General features: G+C 34.9%; 2 protein-coding genes across 3 annotated transcripts in view; one reads left to right on the forward strand and one right to left on the reverse strand.

Annotated features, from left to right (window-relative positions):
- The window catches only part of LOC122002413 (protein ENHANCED DISEASE RESISTANCE 2-like), a 39,529-nt gene extending 28,191 nt beyond the window's left edge, over positions 1–11,338 (forward strand). Inside the window, exons 17-22 of one of the 2 annotated variants that reach the window (XM_042557569.1) lie at positions 25–129; positions 645–692; positions 7,033–7,176; positions 7,266–7,361; positions 9,677–9,778; positions 10,913–11,338. In XM_042557569.1, the coding sequence (XP_042413503.1) occupies positions 25–129; positions 645–692; positions 7,033–7,176; positions 7,266–7,361; positions 9,677–9,778; positions 10,913–11,011 (594 nt within the window). In that variant the 3' untranslated portion in view covers positions 11,012–11,338. The remainder of the gene's footprint in view (positions 1–24; positions 130–644; positions 693–7,032; positions 7,177–7,265; positions 7,362–9,676; positions 9,779–10,912) is intronic. The other variant, XM_042557570.1, reaches the window with a different exon arrangement.
- A 1,421-nt stretch (positions 11,339–12,759) lies between these two features.
- LOC122002414 (26S proteasome regulatory subunit 6A homolog) lies at positions 12,760–22,796 on the reverse strand. Its single transcript, XM_042557571.1, has 10 exons — positions 22,635–22,796; positions 22,378–22,494; positions 21,515–21,622; positions 19,722–19,913; positions 19,330–19,521; positions 17,137–17,255; positions 15,011–15,098; positions 14,262–14,381; positions 13,875–14,015; positions 12,760–13,120 (listed from the first exon to the last, which is right to left on the reverse strand). The coding sequence occupies exons 1-10, from the start codon at positions 22,752–22,754 to the stop codon at positions 13,043–13,045; spliced, it is 1,275 nt and encodes a 424-aa protein (XP_042413505.1). The 5' UTR covers positions 22,755–22,796; the 3' UTR covers positions 12,760–13,042.
- Positions 22,797–23,042: the final 246 nt, after the last annotated feature.

Consider the following 23,042-nt stretch of genomic DNA (forward strand, 5'->3'; position numbering starts at 1 on the left):
TAACATTGTAGTGCCATATGACAGATTGTAGGAGGAGATCCTCTTTTGAAGCTTATTGCAGTTGACTGGTTCAAAGCTGATAATAATAGCATTGATAAGGTTGCATTACATCCCAAGAGTCTAGTGCAGGTACTAAAATTACCACCACTTCTTACTTTTTCAGACTAAATTTTTTAGTACTTAATATATTAAAATAGAACTGGACATCCAATGTTATTTTAATCATAGACAAGATCAAGTTGATGAGTCATATCATATCATGAGATTTTGGTGAAGGGCTTATTGAGATGAGGAAGAATAAGAGATGAAATAAACATTTTTGAAGATTAATTTAGTTTCAATTTAGTTTAGCTTTTGAAAATAATTAATAGAGCTTATCAATTAGATAAATTAGATAGGGAACTAACATAAAAAAATAGTGTAGAAAAAAAGAAAAATGTTTAGATAAATGCAGATAAGTTGAAAACTTGTACGTGCTGAAATTTTCTCAGCGATTTTGGAAAACCATCTTAGAAAACACATTCCTGTATTAGTTCTATAAACATAATGAGACTTACTTTTTAGCCATAATTATATTTTTGTGGATATTTTATTTTCCAACACTGAAGCCTGGAAGAACTGATCTTAGCTTCTTTTCCTATCAGTCAAAAGCAGGAAAAGCTCTTCCATTCATTCTTATCGTAAACTTAGAGGTGTGCATGCTCTTCTCATAACTTCTGCTGCTTTCTTTCTGAACTTTTAATTGGCTGCATTCTAACACTTTCCTTTGAATTGCCAATCTATCTAGCATCTAGAACAGTAATGCCATACAATCATAAAATGGTTTATATGGTAGTGTGTTGGTCAATATTTCTAAGCTGAGCCTTTGTTTTAATATATTGTTGTTCACATATGAAGGTCTAGTGTACTATAGGTTAGTAGACAACAATCCAGCAACATCCTCTTATAGACTAATACTAGTTTATTGCAATATACTAGTGGATTATCCATTTCTCTTTGGCGATGACAACCACATGAGAAGACAATGGTGTTAGATTACTAACCAATGTTTAACTATTCTACCAACGATACACTTGGAGCATGGTAATTATCAAACCTTCCCACTGGTTTCAACTTACCAAAGGGCATCCTTCTTGTGCTCTTCCACAATTGGGATCCCAAATGTACCCTTGCAGTCACCTAAACACTTGTAAAACTTTCAAAACTATTTTGATAGAGTTCTAGTGGTCCAAATTATGAAGGTCGTGAATATATTCTTAGGAATACTGTAAACACAAGATGGTGGTGGCCTATCGTCATTTTAACTACTAGAAAGACTAGCACCTTAGGGTTACTGGGAGTGTCATGAGCACAATGATGATGGTGTCATATTACCATTTTGACCATTGGAAAGACCATCTTCCAGGATTTTATTTTGACTATTGGAAAACATCAAAGTATTGTTTGGAAAAAAAACCTTAATTGATAGTCTTTCTATGGTTTAAGGTGTCAAGTCATACTATGAAAAACCCCAAAATATTTCATTCAATCACACATCGACACTAAAACTCATCTGCACAAAGTAAATTACCCCTTGTCACCTATACTGCATGACATGTGGTTGATCATGTAGGGTCTTGCTCAACATGAGTGCTCACCATCAACATGGGATGCAACAAAAGAAATCCGATTTGATTCCTTAGGATCAAGTAGTGACCACGTGCATTATTGACAAGTAGAGGGCTGTCAACAATTGTGAGAAGTGGCATGGAGTAGCGATCAAAGGCAGTGTGATGATGGTAGGAAATAATGATTGGAATGGGAGCAATGATTGTTGATAATCATGGAATTAAGTCACGATTGAGAAATCATTGTGGTTGGGTAGGAGCGGCATGGTTGAGATTCGCGTTTATTATAGCAGGGTTTTATTATAATGTGTATATATATATATCTAACAATAGCAAAACGCATATCAATAAGCAAAACACATCATCCTCTTATTATACAATAGCAAATTTAATTTTATCTACATTGTTAAACCAAATTTAGCTTACTCTTTTAAGTATTCTCTAAAGAAAATTATATTAAATTCAATGAATAATCTAAAATTAAGACATCTAGATAAATATAACATAAGCCAAGGTTTGAAGTCGGGTGGCACGAGAGGAATTTACAGTCTCATCCATTAACCAACATGCGAAATGCTCAGCACTAGCCTAGACATAGGAGTTGTAGAAATTGAGGAGAGAAGATATACTAAGGCAAAAGATGAGAGAAAGAAGTTACTTAAGGAAGAACAAAGGAAGAGGAGTATGGGTGTGGTGGTGGCGGATGTGACAGCCGTTGTGTGCGACAGGTGCAAGACTGCTTAGGGTGGTGGGCACAATTGTTGTTTTGAGCGGCAAGCCCTGCAGGTTCTTGGGTGGGCAATTGTGATGACTACGATAAGCAATGTGCAAAGGGAAGGGATGGGAAAGGCATCAAAGAAGATTGAATGAATAGAGAAATTAAATAAATAAATTTTAACCTTATAAAAATACAACTAGTTAAATACTAGTGAACTATATTATCGTATATATAAATTTAGTTTAGTGTTAAATAATCAAAATAAATCCAAATCACCATATCTAATTGATAAGCCCTATTTAACTCTAAATCAACTTTCACTTGACTCTAAAACTCAAAATATTAGTTTAATTTAACTTACTTAATTACTAAACATTTAAAAAGTAATTTGAAAATATAAAAAATTAAATTGGATAAAGCTTACTAGCTAACATTGAAGATCCTTTTTTTTCTGTTCTAACTTTTGTGATGTCAGAAGAGATCGAGAGAGAATGTGCAAGAAAGTGATAGAAAACTATTGTTGAGTAAGTTCATGTCGAGCTTCTTTTCCTCTTTTGTGTTTTCTCTTAGCTTTGATTAAAGCGTATAGAAAGGATTGAATTAATTGAAATTAAAACATAATTCTTTTTTTTTCTTTTACCTTTTTTTTATTTTTTATTTATAATATAATATGATTGCAATAGGTGTGTACTAATTATATTAGATTAGTTTAAAAAATCTCTATTTTCAAATGAATGTGATTTTATTAAAAAAAATCTTCAATCTAAATATTTTTAATTTAATTAAGTCGAGTCCAAATGAAGTTTCACGTTTTCTTTTTTTTTTTTTAGAAATTTTATACTTTTAAAGTTAAATAAATATTTTCAAATACAATTTTAAACTAAAATATAAAAAATCTAGAATCTCTTTTTTTTTTGTCCACTCTAATAATTGTAGATATGTGGAAAATAAAATCAAATTAGAATTAAACAATAAAATTTAGAATTATTTTACTACATCCAAGAGATTTTATTTAGATTTTATCTAAGTGATATTTAATGTTCAACGTTCTTACCAAATGCTTATAAATAAATTTCAAATACAATTACATAAATTTCAAAAATATCAATGCATTTCAAAGACTTTTAAAGTAAAGTATGCCCATGTTTATAAAGAACTAGAGGTCTCATTTTCTCCATGCTCATTCGACTATTCTATCCAAGGTAAAAGATCTCGAGCCGTGCCGGTTGGCATGGGTGAAATTTATCATTCTGCCCGTCGACCTATGACACTGAGCTTGGAACCACAAGGTTGTGGAGGCCTCACGGCTGGTCGTAAAGGCACTTGCAACCTCGCTGCTGGTCACAAGGCCATCACACCCTCGTGGAATATTTCTTTTTCGTCTCTTAGTTTCTTTTCCCTCCCTCCGTTAATTTTTTCATCCATCCATACATGAGAGAAAAAATATAATTTATTTTCCTCCGTCCATCTATGGTTTATTCATCCATCCATGAGAGATAACTAAGGAGAAAAAAACTCTTTAAGGATGGAAGATACATATTATTAGAAAATAAATAAACTAATTCAATAAATATGATTTCTAACTTTATCAAATATACTACTATCAATAAATTAAATTATTATATATATAAATTTAGTTTAATTTTAAACCAAAATAAGTTCAAATTAAATTTAATTTAAACCTACTTAATCATGCCATGTTTACTTAGTGAACTTTAGTTAATCCTAAATCAACTTTTACTCAATAAGTATCTAATATTTTATGAGAATATCAAATGTAGCTCAATAGTAAGTATCTATAGCAATCAAATATTAATAAAAAAAAATAATTAGTATATATTTTAAAAATACCGAAATTGTATCGACACGACATGATATGATATGAAACCATATTGTTTTGGTCATAAACTGAAACTCCAACACGGCATAAAATTTAAACCTTAGTTCTACCTACAAAAGTTAGATAAATTATATGTAAATTATTCTAAAATATAAGAAGTATAGAAGTTTACAAGGGAATAAATCTAAAAATTAAAACTTGAATGATTGCAAGCATCTTTAATTTTAAAGGATGATTACAATCAATAAAGCTAAATAGTAGAATAAACATGAATTAGCAATCTAATTAATTATTAAGTGACATTTAATTATAATAAAAAATTAATTAAAAAATACAACTCAATATAAAGTAAAATTATGTTCTTATTAATAATTCAATTGAATAAGAACCAAAAATGTACTAGCACGGCATGATACACTATCAGAATCATATTTTTCAATGAAAGACCAAACTCTTGTAGATTCATCTAAATCTTACATAAGCAATGCCCATGATTAAATCTCTAAACTAGTAGCAAATTGGATTTACTATATATCTAAAGATGTCAAAGCTAGAGACTAATCTCTAGACCAATGTTGTCAAAATCGCGAGTCGGAACGTAGAATCGCACGATTCTACGCATTTTTGGTGGCCTTCCGCGTTGCGTGCCCAGGCGGAAGCGGAATCGGGTGGAATCGTGCAGAATCGTGTGGAAGCGTAGCGGAAATCGTAGACTCGTAAGAGTCCAGCGATTCTACGCGAAATGTCCGCTGGTTTTCCAAGACCAGAAGGTCGATCGCAGCGATCGATCAAACACGGGTCCAAGAAACTTTTCTCCTTCAGAAAAATAGGGAGATCGGTCTGTGGACCGATCCACCTATGGCCTGATCGGTCCCCAGACCGATCAGCCCCTAGGCCGATCGGCCCTTGCAGAGCCCTGATTTCCGCCTTCGTCACATGTTTCTCACGAGTCGGTTGTCGTTTTCTGCGTGGGACAGAGGGACAGGGAGAGTTTCGGGACAGAAGATTTGATCTCAAGAAACCCTAACTTTCCTAAGTCGCGTCGCGAGCCATTGTCGCCGCAACTGCTGTGCTTCGTTCTTCTTCAGCAACCATCGTCTCCTTCACGTACGCGTCTGTCTCCTCCTCCCTGTGGAGGATGTTGGAGATGAAGAACACATGGAGGATGATTATGAATTCATGAATTTATGAAGTTTAGAACTTGACTATTATTTTTCATGTTGTAGACTTATATGTTATCTAAAATTTGTGACTTATGACTTATTTTATGTGTGGATTGTAGAAGACCTTATAAATGTTTAGTTTAATCAAATGTTTAATGTGTTTTTGAGGTTATTAATCTTATCTATGTTATTTTCTATGAGTATATATATGTTTATATATAATTTTACATTTTGGTAGAAACTTACGATTCGTGTTACGATACTACGAGTTTACGATTCTACAACTCCCTTCCGTTTCAACGTAGAATCTCGATTTTGACAACCTTGCTCTAGACTATTCCAGACGCGATTTCTTAGACGCAAAATAGAAGTAGTAGAATAATCTAAAGAAGAAGTTGAATCATGGTCTCTATAATCAAACTTCAAGTGATCAAGACTCGAACTTTCTTAAATTTTATTATATGTAATAATAATAAAAATATAGATTTCAAATTTAATCCTTATTTACTAATAAGTGTTGTAAGAGATTCAACAAACACCAAACATCTCACGAGAGTGCTGAAACATGAACTTAGTTAACACATAAAACATAAACTCAATAGTCAACATCTAGTGCTGCCAAATAGTCATGATTTTTTTTTTTAAAATTAATATACCAATACATTTAAAAGTAAAAAAGTATTGAAATCATATTGGTGCAAACATAATGTGGTACCAAAACTATATCATTTTAGTTAGAGTTAGAGTCTAAAACTTCAACAAAACTCAAAATTTTAAACCTTGGATTTTGCAAGTCAAAATAAAAAGACAAGATATCTTTGGAATCCATTCATATCCTTACTTCTTGATGTTGACCATTGAAAAGGCCCTTAAGATGAATCTAGAAAAAACTCCTTGGTGAGCTAAAATGACAAATTGAGGACACCATTCCATTTGTCATGCTCTGAGGAATTTTTCATGCCTTTATTAATATTGATCACAAGGATGCCAAGGAAGACCCTTGATTTTCTAAAAGCACTTTGATGGGTCAAAATGACAAAATGACACTATCATTGAATTCATAATGCTCTCAGAAATTGAATTATGCTCTTGCTTATTGATTTTCATCTCTGTATTATTTAAAATTTTTAAAAATTTAAAAGGAGTTGAGACAACTAGAAGGCTATTTTGGGAATGTCTAGAAGGAAAAGTGGGCTCTTTGATAAATTTGAAACCATGGTGCAGTTTGGTAATTACAAAACTTCAAGTGTGCTCTTAGATAAAATATTTTTTAAAGAACTCATGGAATAAGTTTCCAACATTACTTAATAAAACACATTTTGAGTTCATTTTTTTTCAGGATAAAAAGCTAGGTGGAGTCTGCTAGAGAATTTCACTAAGGTTGTATGAACTAGTACAAATATAATAGGGATTTTGAGTTCAATTTTGAAGTCACCATTGAAATTGACAAATTGGAAATCTTCTTATCATTTTTATTAGGCTCAATGTGATCTCTAGATTAACAAACATAGGAGAATGGTAACAGGAATTTCTTCAACATCTCAAAGTTGTGGATAGTTTGTTACACAAAAATGTTGGTGGGATATAATGTCAATGATTTTAAGCCAATTTATGTATAATATTTATTCTACATTTGTTACTGAAATCAATTTCTTATTTTTCTTTAGTTTCTTTACATCTGTCCTATGTCTCATTGAATTGCAGATTCCCTCAAAACCAAACTACAGCTTGGTTCTTTATTATGCAGCAGAAAAGCCTTTAAGCAAAGATTCTTTATTAGGTAGATTTGTAGATGGAACTGACATGTTCCGAGACTCTAGATTCAAACTCATACCCAGTATTGTAGAGGTATGCATTGATTAACATCTAGATGCTATTTTTTTCCTACTTTCAAGTTTATTCTAATCTTGTTGATGATGGGATAATAAATTTCATAGGGTTATTGGATGGTCAAGCGTGCAGTTGGAACTAAGGCATGCCTATTGGGAAAAGCTGTAACCTGCAAATATCTTCGTCAAGATAATTTTCTAGAGGTGATTGGACTCTGGATCTTTGTTAATTACTTAATTGTTTTTCTGTTTAATTCTGCTACTTCTGAGCAAGTTCAAATTTGTTAGCAAATTGTTTGAAGTGACTATCCTCCCATATATCTTTGTATGTTTTGCATGTCAATTTGTCATTCTTATATTTTCTAGGTTACATAAGTTGTAAACCGCACGTGCATGAGATATAAACAGGGACAGAGCTATGCAGGGGCAGTCCTGAGCTATAGCCCAGCCCTGCTACCAAATGCAGTCTTTTGTTTTGAAAATTTGTTTTTTTTTCTGTTTTTGAAGAAAGAGAAGAAGGGAAGGGAAGAAAAGAATAGGACGAATCAGTCATAGACAATAGGCTTCCTCGGCTCAATGACATTGGATTCCTCACCCTCTGTCGGCGCCAATTTCATCCAGAGCCTCTTCCAGTCCCTCCTCAGCATCGGAGCTGCACAAACAAAGAAAAATCCATTCAAAATCGATCTCGCTAAGGCTCCATGACTCTAGCTGTCCTACAGGTGGAGGTCTCACTAGAAGCAGGAGAGTCAAGGGCGCTACAAGGGGAGGAGGTGGCCGATGGTGATGAGGGTCTTAGTATAAGCCCTAAGAGTCAATCAAAAGTTGATTGACTTAGGACATGTTGTATCATATTTTATTAATAAAAGACAATTTTGGTTATAATCAAGTAGCGCTCGTCATAAATAGCGTAACGGCCTGTTACATTAAGAGGACGAACATATCGCCTCCCTCCTCGGCCTCGCTTAAGACGCTTACTGATCCCCATATCCTTTCCTTGTTGTTGCTCGTGGTCATAGCCACTCCCTCTGTGACTAGAACCTCACCCCTCGGAGGTGTAGTTATCGACATGGTCCCTCGACTACGGTTGCCATAACCAGATCGATGTGTCCTCCACGTTACCCTTACATCGATGCCGGAGGTGAGCAACTGTGGATTGAAGTCTTGCGTGAAACGCTCGAGCACGACCTCACGTTGTGCTCGTGGACTAACTTCCTCTGCTTCACCATTGGCGGTACGCTCTCTAATGTCAGCGTCAACAGCCACACCTTCCGCCATGACCTCCAAATTCCCAATGTCTACGAATTAGATATAATTATCGATAAATTAAATAATTTCATAAATAATGAAAAAAATCATTTTAATAAAATTTAAAATTTGGTAAAATATAGGAAAAGGTGATGGTAACGTGCTCACGCAAAGTGAACTCGGACCTCTTCTATGACGTCCTAGTCTAGCCTAGCCCACCTCTAATTCTTAGATCCGTCCCTGAATATAAAGGGCAATATTTAAGGAATGGTGGCATGAGAGCTACACCCTTGAGAGATCTCTTGTAGTGTGAGGCTTGCAAAGAGAATTGGAGGAGCATGGAGGAAAAAGAGAAGCTTCGAGAGAGGAAACGGTGCCTGAAATATTTAGTTGGATGAGATGAGAGAAGAATTGAGGAAAATTGGGGCTTTGGAAACAATGTTGTCACATCACGGTCCTCACCTTAAGGCCCTTTTAGAAGAGAAATCAAATCCTAGAAGAACACCTAGGCTTTTTACCAGTTAGGAGGAAACATATTGTATTGCATTCTTCAAGAAAGAATTATTACGTCAACATTGTCTTTGAATATTATGCCAACAACCTATATATATATATATATATATATATATTGTTGGCATAATATTCAAAGACAAAATGTTTTGTAGCTAATGACCATTAAGTCTAACTTTCAACATAGGTTGGGGAAAGGACAGGTATGATGTCTGGTTATCTATCTGATAATTGCTCAAAAAAGCTTTAATCAAGAACTTGGTGAAGCCTGCTAGATCAGATAAATTTGCAGATATGGAGTTTTACCTAGATCAGCTAAAGTAAGATATGAGAGAAGTGTGCTTGTTGATGCACTTCATCTTGATCCATTAATGTCAGATTATAGAGTGGAAGCTGAACGTGTGGATGGTTGAAAAACCTAATTTTGGTTACTGTCAGATTATAGAGTAACCATTAATGCGGAGCAGCATAAACTGGATGACAGATCAGTATATTTATATTTTTAGTTTCATATTTGGAATAGCTTTTCTGTATGCATGTGTAGTAGCAGAATTTGTGGTGAGAATCTTCTAGAAGATATATAAAGCGAAAAATCACCATAGAAACTATGAAATGATGAGGATTTCTAGCCTGTTTAATCTTGTCTCCTACTTCTGATATACTTGTTGTATATATATATATATGTCTTAGTTTTTTTTACTTTGCACTTACTGGTATTCAGTTTGACTACTGAAGAATGCTAACAAGGTTCTTATCTGCAGATAGATGTGGAAATTGGTTCCTCATCTGTTGCAAGAAGCATAATCAGCTTAGTTATTGGTTATATCACAAGCATTGTTGTTGACCTTGCAATATTAATTGAGGTATGCATTACAACACTAATATCTTCACTTCATTCAGAATATTTGGGGATTCAATATCTTCTCAATCTTGTATATATATTGATTTGAAATTAATATTGTATGAGTACTCTCTTAGTGTTGAATTGCAGTTGATCTGAAATTAATATTTTATATGTACTCTTTTAGTGTTGAATTTGCATTGAGATGGGGTATTTTGACCCACCAATTAGTAAATGAAACCTTGCAAAATTTGGTAAGGCTACAATAGTCAGACTATTGTATTACAAGACCAAACTTGAGCCTAAGTTCAACCACTCAGAACTAAACCACTGGAATATGTACCTTGAAACAAACAGTGGTTGTTAGTTGTGTTGTACCACAAGAACCATCGACATGAGAGTCTAATTTTGACATAAATAATTCTGATTTCTCCATTGTTGTCATTCATGAAGTTCAAATACCACTCAATCTCAGATGACCATCAGCCACATATGTGGGCAACAAAAAATCCCGCAACATCTTTGGCACATGCCACTTGGTCACCTCTGACCACTTAAATTGCGCCTAATTCACTAAAACCCAGCACATAGAAGATTAAAAAGTAACACATTATAATAAAGACAGCTAATAGAGAAATTTTATTGTATTCCAGAAGTGAAGAGGTTGAGAGTGTTGAATCTGGCATACAAGTAATTTTGTGATGTGGAGTTAAAGTCGTCAATCAGGGTGGATGACACCCCATGATAATAGAAAAACAAACAAATCTTGCCTCATCAAGACCCGAAGACTTTGTTTAGGATTGGCCCAATATTGGCTCGTCTTACCATGAAAAAATCACCTTACTCTTTCTCGTTTCACGTAGTATTGCCATATTCTTCCTTTTCCTCTTTTTAGTAGCACGGATAGTATCAGAATCAAAGTCAGTGTGTGTGTGTGGGTGGGTGTTTAAACTATTGGATTTATCATCAAGATGCAAATGTGAATATACATTTGAATTTGGTTTATAGTTCCATTAGTCATCTCGTGCATTTGAGAAATGAACCCTTGCTATTCAGCAGATAGCAAGTCATGAGTTCTGACTGGTATTCTGAATAATTTTAAAAGTGAGGAACATGTAACAATTCTAAATATGCTTTTTCTTCCTTTTTTGTGCAGGCAAAGGAAGAAAATGAGCTTCCTGAGTACATTCTTGGTACAGTTCGACTAAACCAAGTGAGGCTGGAGTCTGCAGTACCTTACTGGGGAGAATCTTGAACAGATTCTGATGAAATTTTCCCTGGCAACAGACACATCATATTATTTAGCATTTGCGTTTTTCAAAGAAATGTCATTTCTCTCATGGGTGTACATACATTCAAATCGTCACGAGTGGCTTATCTCATACTTTATGGTTCGATATGATAGCAACGAATGTTTTAGTCTTCATGTAAGCTTATTAGAGAAAAATTAAATTGTTTAGCGGGTGAACTGATGGCTTGCATCATTATCAGCTTGTGCAAGTCTATTGAATTGTATCTAAGATGATCTTTTGAATTGTTACTAACATCCATAGTAATATTTAAATTATTCATATTTTAATAATCAAAGTTTTTTATATATTTAGAAACAGTTGATGTTGATGATTACAAGTCTCGCACAGTCATTAAAGATTTTCACTTAGGCTTAAAACCAACATCAAAATTTCAAGCACGTAATCTGTTTTTTTTTCCTGAACGGTGACTGCACCTATTGTGATTATCTTAGCAATTGTCACGGTTGTTTCATAAATCCTAGTAGTTCTAGCCTGTCAATAATGTCACCTCCAATTGAGGTCATTTTTACTTTTATTTTAATTACAATATTTATATTGTTACTTCTAAAATCCTCACATTTAAAGCATAGAAATCCACAAACTTCCCCTAGTGCCATTGTTGTTTCGTAATTTTGTAGACATCCTCAACCAACAAGCCAATCAAATGAATTGGCTATTAATTTTCCAAAACTCGTTTCTTAAGGCTAACGGAAAATAAATGTGATAATGTGAAAGATTAATAACCACGGATTATATTTATTTAAAAATATTTAAATCTGCATAATTATAAATTTAATTTCAAATATGCAAGACAAATGTGCTACCCCAACAGGTCAAAGTGATTAATCCAGTTAATCTCTATTACTTAGATTCATTATCACTTAGTCTCTGTTTGGATGGGATGAGGAGAGATTCATTAATGGAAAGGGAAAAGAGGGGAAAGAAAGGGAGGGCAACTTCCTTACACCCCAAGTCCGAGTGTAAAAAAATACGTCATTTGAAGGATAAAAGAGAGTAAAAGTTCTTCCTTCCCCTCACCTCCTTCCAAACAGACTATTAGAGTTAGCACTTGACTCCCGTGAGGCACCCTGGTGAATACGGCCCGTAGGCATTCAGAAGGAAGAAGAAAGCCAATCATAGAGGAGGCACCAGCAACAGCAAGATGCAGCTATCCCACATCAGGCAGCAGCGATGATACCTCAAAGAAACTGAGAACTACAAGTTCCGATTGAGATTAGCATAAATGAAGCCATAATAAAGTTCTATAAAATGTCATTGAGATCATGAAGGTTACGATAACAGGGCCTTGAGGAAAGTTGCCCCCGACTACAATACGAGAAGATGGATGTGGGGCCCTTGGATAGCACGAAGTTTTCTTAGATTAAACGACAGAAAGAGACAGATTTTGATTCTTGTGACAACAACCAAGCTAAGGATAATCCACCTAGCTAGATAGGGACATGGAGATTTTCGTTGAAATAATTTGAAGCTAAGTAACAATCAGGTCCTGAAAACAATTAATGATGCGATTAGACTTTATTGTCACGACCCCTCTTTTCCTTTATGAAATCTCAGCCTGTTCTTATCATGATTTGCGACGATATGTCGATGACGTAGCCTGACATTACAATCACATTCTTCAAGTTGTATGCATGCGTATTTAGTTCGGCTGTCATACGTCAAGCCAGTCCATTTCCAAAATAAACCGAAGTAACAAGTAAAGCATAACTAATCCCACAAAATTTAATAAATGAATGTGTTTAGCTAAGTTCCAAAATTAAAAAAGGTTGCAGCTATATGCACTTTTGTTATAACATTGACAACAAAATCGAACGAAATTTGGTAGACTTCGATGCTGAAGATTAAAAAAGAAAAATCAAAATAGTTATCTTAACAAGTCTAAGTAATCCCTAATCTTAATTCCGGCAGGTTATGCAACACAGGATCTGAGAAAAATAGCACGACTAAAACAACAAAGCAATAGCTGCCTGGCACTAAGCATAGTAATTTAAACTGGTTTTCTTCTTCGCTTGAACTTGAATGACCCCTTCATTGAAATCTTCGTGCGTCACCTGAATTAAAAATAGCATTAGTTGACCGTCGTTGCTTTGTTCAATGACCATATAATGGAGTCAACCATAAGAATAATTATAGTCTATTCAATCACTTTCTGACTGCCTGATAGGCCAAGTGACTTGTAGACAACGCAATCTAGATGTATACAATGTCAACTAGATTAAAAGAGCATACATGAAGCATTTCCTCACTTGACTACACGGTGAATTTCTGTAGGCAATAAGAAGATCTCAAGTAAACAGAGAATCTAAAAATACCAGAAGACTCCCTCTGGATCAAGGCTTAGAGAGAACAAACCGCAACAATCATAGAATGCAAATACGCTGCTGGAAACCCAAGCTGCCAGTTTGACCCAGAAGTTTTATATATATATATATTATAATATGAATCCTGAAGTTTCGATTGTTGATATTATAAATGTGCATCAATTTGAACTCTGATTTTCTCAATTTGGCCCCTAAAGCTATACAGAAATTTAACATCGTCAAAGCCAAAATTGATACACCAGGATCAAAATTGACAACATTTGGTAACTTATCAGTCGGACTGAAATGATTCAAACTTAAAGAACACTAAATTAGGAGTAAACTTCAGGAGGCACAAACTTGTATTTTACCCGTATGTCAAATGGTGTAGTTATCAGTTCTCTGAAAGTTAATACTAGAAGACTTTGTAGATACGATAATTGAACAAGTAAACTGCAGGATTAAGCTGTTTACAAATGTAAACTAAAAGCAACAAAAGCAGAACCTCAGTTGCATCCCGACGCAAGGCAAGCATGCCGGCTTCAACACAAACTGCTTTAAGTTGTGCTCCATTAAAATCATCTGTTGACCTTGCCAGCTCTTCAAAGTTCACATCAGGGTGGACATTCATCTTCCTTGAATGGATCTAAATTTAAAAGACATTGTCAGCATGGAGTTGACCACTTCAACATAGGAAGATAATCTTAGCTTAAGCAGATTGATTTAATTTAATGTAATTTTTTCTTTTTGAATCCGTTTTGCCAATGCTGCAAGAACAAAACTGTAAATTGACCGGTGCGATCCCATACTGACTGGAGTCTGGCAGGTAATGACTGTTTTTCCAAAGATAAAAAGTAATGGAATTTCTTGAGAAAAAAATACATCATGTTACCTGCAATATTCGTGCTCTTGCCTCTTCAGTTGGATGAGGGAACTCTATCTTACGGTCTAGACGTCCAGAACGCATGAGAGCAGGATCAAGAATGTCAGCACGATTAGTTGCTGCAATCACCTATTAAGCATGCAAATCCACCAAATTAAGGAAAGAACCACAAGTAAAAAAGTGGATTGTTGCTTTCTTACATTTAAGAGAACAATCACATGCAACGCATGTAGTGTGTAGTTTACAAATTTGAAAACTTCTATCCAGCTGATTCAGCAAAAATAAATCTTCTTCCAATCATTATCATAAACCAGAACCAAGAATGAAGAACCATAAGAGAAGTTTCAGGGAGTGAGCAACAAAAAAAAATTTATGCCATCCTTCCATCCATATAAACAGATGTAAGAATATCCTACTCTTATCTTTCCCCTCATTCATCGTCCATTTTTGACTTCCTTATGCCAATATAAAAGGACCATTAGTGCTATGACTAGCTTATGCAAGGAAGAATGACAGATCAGACAAAATCATGGACCGTTGCTAGACATATGGATGTGAGTGCTTTTCACATGGCATGCATAATCTTGTGTATAGGATGAAGGGTGTAGAAAACCAATAGAGTAATCAAAGAAGAAAGGAATTAAGTGATGAATCTGTTGGAGATTAGTGATGACTAATTCAACATATCTGATTATCAAGTTACATGCATGCAGATATAGTAAAATTGAATCCACCATAAGCTGAGTAATAATAATGACCTTTATACGCTCATCACTGCTAAAACCATCAAGCTGATTTAGCAATTCCAGCATAGTCCGTTGCACTTCCCTGTCTCCACTTACTTCACTGCAAGTGTTGCAAAAGGAGAATTTTTCAGTGTCATGAAATAGTACTGACATAATTATGGCATGCAATATGATGCAGAAAAAATTAATAACAAAAAAATTAAAACGAACTTTTAAAAAAAAAAATTATTGCTTCCATTACAAAAATAACAAAGTATGGGAAGCCCCTAGAAAATGCATACACTTGAGTTTGAGACAATAAATTACTTTATAAGCAGTAAAGGCATATAACACTGACTTTACATCAATCACCAGTGAAACATCAAGAATGGTCTCTTGAACAAGTGCAACTAGCAATTCAGTCAAAAGTCAAAACTATAATTTGACAGTAAAGGCCTGCTAAGAATTATGATCCTCGAAATGAGAAGTAAATTTCTGGTGTTTGAACTGATTAACATGATCAATGGCAAATAAATGTATGTCATGTGACCCTGAAAAATTATTTAAAGTGAAATACCTTCAACAAACTCAAAGGACAAAGTGCAGCTACTTAAGTGAAATGACAAAGATATTGTGTTTCACAATCTAAATCATAGTTGTTAAACTCGACCAATCCAAGTTAGATCAGGAAGGGTAAGAGCCAAACCAATTTTGTCTGATAGGCATTGTGAGTGGGAGAACAATGGCAGGTACATTTGGAAATCACAACGATGGACCAAGTGAGATTGTGAGAATCGAGAGGAATCAGTGATTTTCTTCCTCAAATGCACACCAAATTTGTTTCAGACCCATGAGGAAGAGAATAAGGATCTGGAATGGAGATCATTGAAAATGAGGTTGGAACAAATTGGCCAAAGCCACTGAACTATTTGGAGATAGGAAAATAATTCTTTATCTTATTTTAGCCTAACCTAATAATGAGTACTTCTAAAAATATTTTAAATCCTTCACTTAAACAAAAAAAAAAAAAAAAAGGTAGATCCGCTACCTTAACGGCCCCCTTAGTGGCGGCCCCACAGATATGGAGGGAGGTAAATGCAAGTACATTAGGCGCATGGTGGGGTGACCACATGTCGTCAGTTCCTAGGAATCGACGCCATTACGCCTAAGATGTCATGCGCCCACGTGCTACATCCTGGGGGCAAATCCTTCACTTAAAATACAATTATAAGTTGATTATTCTAATTTTCTATCAATATTAACTCCAAATGTACCATAAATTTTTATATCAATATGGAGTGAGGCCTAGATTGATTTCTGATTTGATTTTTATAATTATTAACTAAATGATAAAACCACCAAATGTCACTCCTAAGCCCGGATGAAAAGGCTTGAGGGTTGCATTAGATTGTCAGCCAGCATTAAATTACGGCAAACGTTCTATAGACTAAATTATAATGTAGTAAAAGGAATGTATTTCTTTGTAACAGAAAATTTGTTTGTTAAAGGATTTATTAATCTTTTTTTACTAACTGAATCAAATTTATTAATAAAATCAATAACTAGTGGCACAAGGTTGGTCTTGCACTGGACTCAACAAAGTTAATGTTCAAGTCAACATGCAGTTCACCAAATATCAGGTCACCTTAGCTTTATCCAGGTTTTTTACATGATATTTCTAACACTTTTAGCTATGAAAATGTTCATGCATGTATAATTCCTTTACAGTATATCCTGGATCATAATGGACCGCATCATGTTAGGCGATTCACTCACCAATTTGAACATTTCATTTCGGTCACACAGTCAAACATATGCAACATGGAAATTGCCAATAGCTAGAAGAAGAATCAGTAAGCTGCCCGAATGGAACAGACCTAGACAAACTTGTGTTTACTATCAGGGACCAGGGACCTTTTCAGGTGTATCAGAGAAAGTTCCATCATGACAATGTGGTGCACCATGCCAGTCGGTCTGGCTTACTATGTCATTTTTATGACCACAGTTCTAAATTAATTGCTTAATGTAAGTTAAATGAGTTGCTCAAAAAATGTTCTGCATTCTGTTCAAATCAGCATGTTACATGAAGAAGAAATATATTGTTGACCAATAAACCCAATAAGTGCAGAGACAGAGAAAGAGATAAAAAGGTACCATACCTGTCAAAACGTTTGGTTCCTATAGCATCTATCTCATCAATAAAAATGATACATGGAGCTTTCTCTTTTGCTAGCTGGAAAGCATCTCGAACAAGTTTAGCTCCATCACCAATAAACATCTGCAAAAGTTGGCTAAAGAATGAACCAAAACTCAAGTAAGCTGATATTTCAAGAAGGAAAATAATATTAACAAGAATCTAATTCTTTAAGAGATTGAATCCTTTCTTTTCCAATTATGTTACTTGAGTTCAGGTATGCAACATGGGTATGGAAATGTCAGACATGGAAATTTTTCATAGTCCAAATCTAGGATATGAGTACAGGGTATAACAAACCTTGAAAAATTATCAGCATATTCTAACTTAGAATAAAATTTAGTAAATACTAAATAACTAATTAGATAAATCCCAATATTATTAAATAGCCTTAACTCACCAATTCAATGTAATGTTATTAAATAGCTAACATAATCCCAATTCTTAAAATTATATAACTAAATCAATCCAGCCCAAAGTTATTGAATAACCCTAACATAACCAAAAGGTAAAATAACCCACCCACCCTAGTATCATTTACACAGCCCTAAATAAGCACCCAACCACTCTTGCAACATGCAACAAACAGGAAGTCAACCACCTCTAAGTCACCGCCACCCCACCCCACCAAAAACAAAAATTGAGCCCACCTGGCATATCTTCCTATGTCTATCCAAACGTGGTGAGTGAGCGCTCATCCCTCTCTCTCCACAACATCATCAATCAAATTCTCCTCCCTCTATAGATGATATGTCTGCTCACAAAGTCCAGCAGTAGGTAGTCTTCCGTTTTTGTCCTCCATTAATTGTTCTCTCTTAGACAAGTCTGACTGCTCAGACTTCTATTCATACTCATGTTGTCTCGTGTAAACACAAGTACAAGAGGATATCTGCAAACTATCATTGCCAACCAAATTACCTAAGCCTGAAGGGGTGCAATATACAATATTTGACCAAAATGCATACAATTTATCCACTATGGGCATGGCCTTCAAAGCTCCCACTTAAGCAGCCACTTAGATTTTGAGGGAACAGCATAGCATATAACATAAGCAGTCTACTTATTCAGTTAAAAAAAACTAATTTAATTTATTTAAACTAAATCAAATATTTGACTTTAAATCGTAAGTTGGCCTATGTAGTAGCTTATAACATTAACTTAAATAATTATTTTCCAAGTGATAAACAATTTAGATCAGTATTAATGTTTTTTTAATATTCCAATATTAACAACATTATATATCTACATATGGCCTGAATGGGCTATGCAATGGGTCAACCAACATACTGCCTACATTTACTTTTCGAAACCTTGATTATTGGGGATAGCTTGGACCATTGGACAGTTCTCACTACCTGTTCCACCACATAGAAGATTGTCTGGAGGACAATGCAAAGCACATTTCCTTGGTCTATTCAACAAAGACCATCTGTTGGAGCTTTCAACGTCTTTAACAATGATCCCTCCATATAGCTTCATTATACCCTTTAAGTGTAATATTACGCATAACACAAAAAACTTAGTTACTCTGATATATTGCTGCTAAACTTTGTTGCACATTGCCATAAAGATAAGATGTATTTGATGATAGTGAATGGTGTACCTTTGTCCCAAAGTCCAAAAATAGAGAAGAAAGCAAATATTAGCATGTAAATAAGCTCAGTTGCTGTTAAGTGTAAATACAGGAGGGAAAAACTATTGGATAAATGCTGACATCAGAACCAGAATATTGCAGCTGTAAACAGTCATGTAAAACAAGGAAAGGAAATAATACCAAAAAACAGCAAATTTATTACTGAAAAAAAAAAAGAATCTGTAAACAGTTATGTAAAACTAGGAAAGGAAATAATACCAAAAAACAGAAAATTTATTACTGACAAAAAAAAGTGTACGAAGAGTATATGTGATTTCTTTTCATCTCTATAATCATGAATATTTTAATTTATTCTATTATTTGAACTAAATTGTTGACGTTTAAAAGCTACCTTTCTCATATAAAAGAGCACACATGTTTCCTATTGAATTGGTTGTGTAGATCAAACAGTGTAGAACTGTTAAGCTCTTCACATAACCTTTTAGGTAAATTTCACCAAAAGAAAAAGCTACTAGATATATTATTAAATCAAAGAAATAACAAGAAGAAGAAAGCGCATGTTACCTGAACCAGTTGAGGCCCTGCCAATTTCAAGAAAGTTGCATTTGTTTGTGCGGCACATGCACGCGCCATCAATGTCTTACCAGTTCCAGGTGGTCCATAAAGAAGCACTCCTTTAGGAGGACGAATTCCTAGTTTCTGGAAACGGTCCTTGTGAGTCATTGGCAGAACAATAGCTTCAACAAGTTCTTGGATCTGAAAATTTTTGGACAAATCAACAAGTAGATTTAGACAAAACTTCCTACCAAATTTTTTGTCAATGTTTTTCGTTAATTATTAGATCAGCAGAACATAACTAAGGAATCAATGCTGGAAAGGAGTTCTGTGCAGCAAAATTTGAATAGATTATGAATTTGGACTCATTACTTGCATTGACATAAACAAAGTTGTAGTACCTGTTTCTCAAGACCTCCTATATCATTATAATCTTCTGTAGGCTTTTCATCGACTTCCATTGCCTTCACTCGTGAGTCATATTCTGAAGGAAGAGTGTCCAAGATCAAGTAACTATCTTTGTTCACCCCAACAAGATCACCAGGTTTTAGCTTATCAGGATCAACTAACCCAATAACAGGGAGAAAAATTGTCTGGAAGGAAAATAGACAAAAAGAATAAGTAGACAACATTCTTCAAGAACTGAAACAAATTAACAAAAATTGTCCATTCTATGTAAATAATCATGACCCAATGGCATTATTCATGACCAACTCGGAGAATGAACCTTCTTTTTTGCACTATATGGACAGCGGAAAGAGGTAGCCAATCAACTGATTGCCCTACTAGAATGATTCACTAGATTAGATCTAACATAATGTTTTAATTCTATCATTTTAAATTTTAAAAAGATTATTTAGAATTTTTTTAGAGTTTTGCATTTTATAGAGAATCGGTTTTATAGCCATTTAAAAAAAATGGTTAGGATCCCTTGTAATGCTTCATCTTTCAGTTGAATAATATTTTCCTCGTCAGTGAGTTGAGTTGTTTGAGTTTTATAATGGAACTTTTCATGTTGCATCAATTGGTACAGGTGGCAAAGGTTCTTGTTCTATTTTTTTGGTTAGTTCATCTAGCAGCTCCACAACTCGTTCACCTTTGGTGTTTATTGCTTGGTTTGCATCTACAATTCGCTGCAATCAATCCATCTCCCTAACTAAACCATACATGATGTCCGTGGTTGGTCAACTTTGAACAACCACCTTTCCAGCTACTTCCCCTGCAGCATGGACTGCCCCTTTAGCTTCTTCCCAGTTGAGATCTAGGATAGATCATGAGCCACATGCATAACGACCCCACAAAACAATCTCCACTGTGACACCCCTTCTTGTCTTGCAACACCACAGCTTCTATTGCAAATCTTAAGCTTATACTGGTATCACAAGCCAATCTTAGTCACCTCCACCAAATATTATGCATTGAACTTTCAAGAGGATCTCATCCATAAATCCCTTAAAGGTTCTTTCCCCTCCACTACAGCTTCAATTGATGTAACCTTTAGGATTCTTCCACCACTAGCATAAGATTTATGCTAAGCCATTGAGGCTATAGTGTTGACCACACCATCCTTACACGAGCGGACTATAGCCTCCACATTCCGTCCCTTCCTGTATCCTCTATCATCAATCTCTCTAAAGGCCATAACAATGCTCGACTGAGATTGCATTCTTCTGCAATGTCCAGCCAACACAAACATGGAAAATTTTAGAGGATAGGGCCGATAGGCAGAACTCACAAGAATGACTCAAATGCTCTCACATATAATTTTGTTTGTGAATATAAGTTTGTGTCCAATGTTATAGGTATAAATATATTTATGTATAAACTGAATCAATTATGGTTTGGAGAGAGTTTGGTTCACCAAGTGAATTAAGCTTAAATCGGTATGATAAAAGTTTATCAAGCCACATAATAACCACAATTATTTCCTTTTCAAACTGACCTCTGGCAAAAAGACAAAAGCAGTAACAACCTAAAAGGCTAAAAGATGGAACATCAAATAAGAAGGAAAAGATGGAAAATTTACGATTACATATGATTCATTAAATTTCAGAACCAGTAGAAGCTTTGTGAAACTTTCAATATACTTTTCCAGATCTTACGGACAACTCTTGATTAACATATATTGTGATTGCGTGCATGCACAGATACACAAGAAAAAAATAGTTGAAACAAGCTACAATAGTTATCTTACTTGTCGGGTGGAAGTTTTTAATACAACACATTTGCCCTTTCTTTGAGAATCAAGATCAATGTTTGCACCATCTTCCTCCGCCTCTTCTTCTGGATTCATCTCCAAAATCTGAAAAATATTATAGGGTTAGCAATCTCATCAGCTTGTCTTAGTTAATCTACCTTTTATTTGTGTCTACTATACTAAAGGAAAACCGACAAAATGGACAGAAAAATAGATAAAATAATTGAGACAATTTAAAATTGGGTCATTTGTTGAACAAAAGAAAAGAAAATTCTCATAAAAGCACAAGATAGAAAATACAAGAAAAAAAGCATATACCCTAACACCCCAAGGATCATGCTTTATCCATATCTCCATCCCCAAAGGACAATTTAGGCCATATATTCTTTAAAAAATGTAAATAAAACAATAAATATAACAGGTTTTTTGATAGAGCAGTGATACTGGTTCAGTACAAACTGAATTATGTAATTAGAATAACTTATCCGAAGTTGCACAAGCATCAATAGGAGAAGAAGAAAAGGGTACAGGGAAAAAAAGGAAGAAAAGAAGAAATCCGAGACATTAAGGAAAAAATTTAAGAAGACAGTGCATATTTCAAATAAGCTACGTGTCTTCAACAGAAAAAATAAAAATACTCGGAAGACCAGAATTCAGCAGCAATTTATCTACAAGGTACACTGACAACAAAATGCTATGCTTATCACATAAAAACACATTTGTCTTAGAAATCACATGGACTGGGCGAAACCTTTGTGCATGTTTGAGGTAACTAAATGATCACAAACCTTTCAACAGGATCAAGATGAAGATAAGTAGACAAATTAATCCATACAAGAGAAATAGTGGTTACATCTAACCTCAACAATGTTGCCGACGAGGTAAGGCAACTGCTTGTTGAGCTTAATTTTCTCTTGATTCTCCTTGATTTTTTCCTTGAAGGACTCGAGTTCGAGATTCGTCCTCTGCATCTCATCCTATGACCAACACCGTAACATGACATAACAAAATTATCAAAATAAAAACGAAACATAAAATAAATAAATAAATAAATAAAACCCTATATTGTGGGGAAGAGAGAGGGAGGAAGGATCAATTGTGCGCTAGGGTTTGAGACCTTGAGGATGCGGATCTCGTTATCGAGGAGGCGAGAGGCCCTAACAATGTCTTCCGTGGTCATGGACGAGATCTGATCGTCCTCGAACGCTGCGGTGTCTTCCACCATCGCCGTCTCCATAGGTTGAGAGCCAAGCGAGTGGATTCTCAAGCGAGTGGATTCTCCAGCAAGAAAAACTTGCTTTCGGATGTTATATAGTAGGAACCAAGAGTGGTGGCGATTCGGATCGGGTGAAAACTTTGGCAAATCCGTTGACCCGCTCCTGAGTTAATGAAATGGAAGGTTAGTCGAAAATGTATAAAAGGGGCACGCCAGGTATGAAGAAGGGCAAGAAAAAATCTTTATCCTTAGTACTCATTTTTTTTTCCTCTCCTGTTTCTAACTTAAGTGTCGGGGGGTCAACGTCAG

The sequence above is a fragment of the Zingiber officinale genome, chromosome 7A (assembly GCF_018446385.1).
Source record: "Zingiber officinale cultivar Zhangliang chromosome 7A, Zo_v1.1, whole genome shotgun sequence".
Lineage (NCBI taxonomy): Eukaryota > Viridiplantae > Streptophyta > Magnoliopsida > Zingiberales > Zingiberaceae > Zingiber > Zingiber officinale.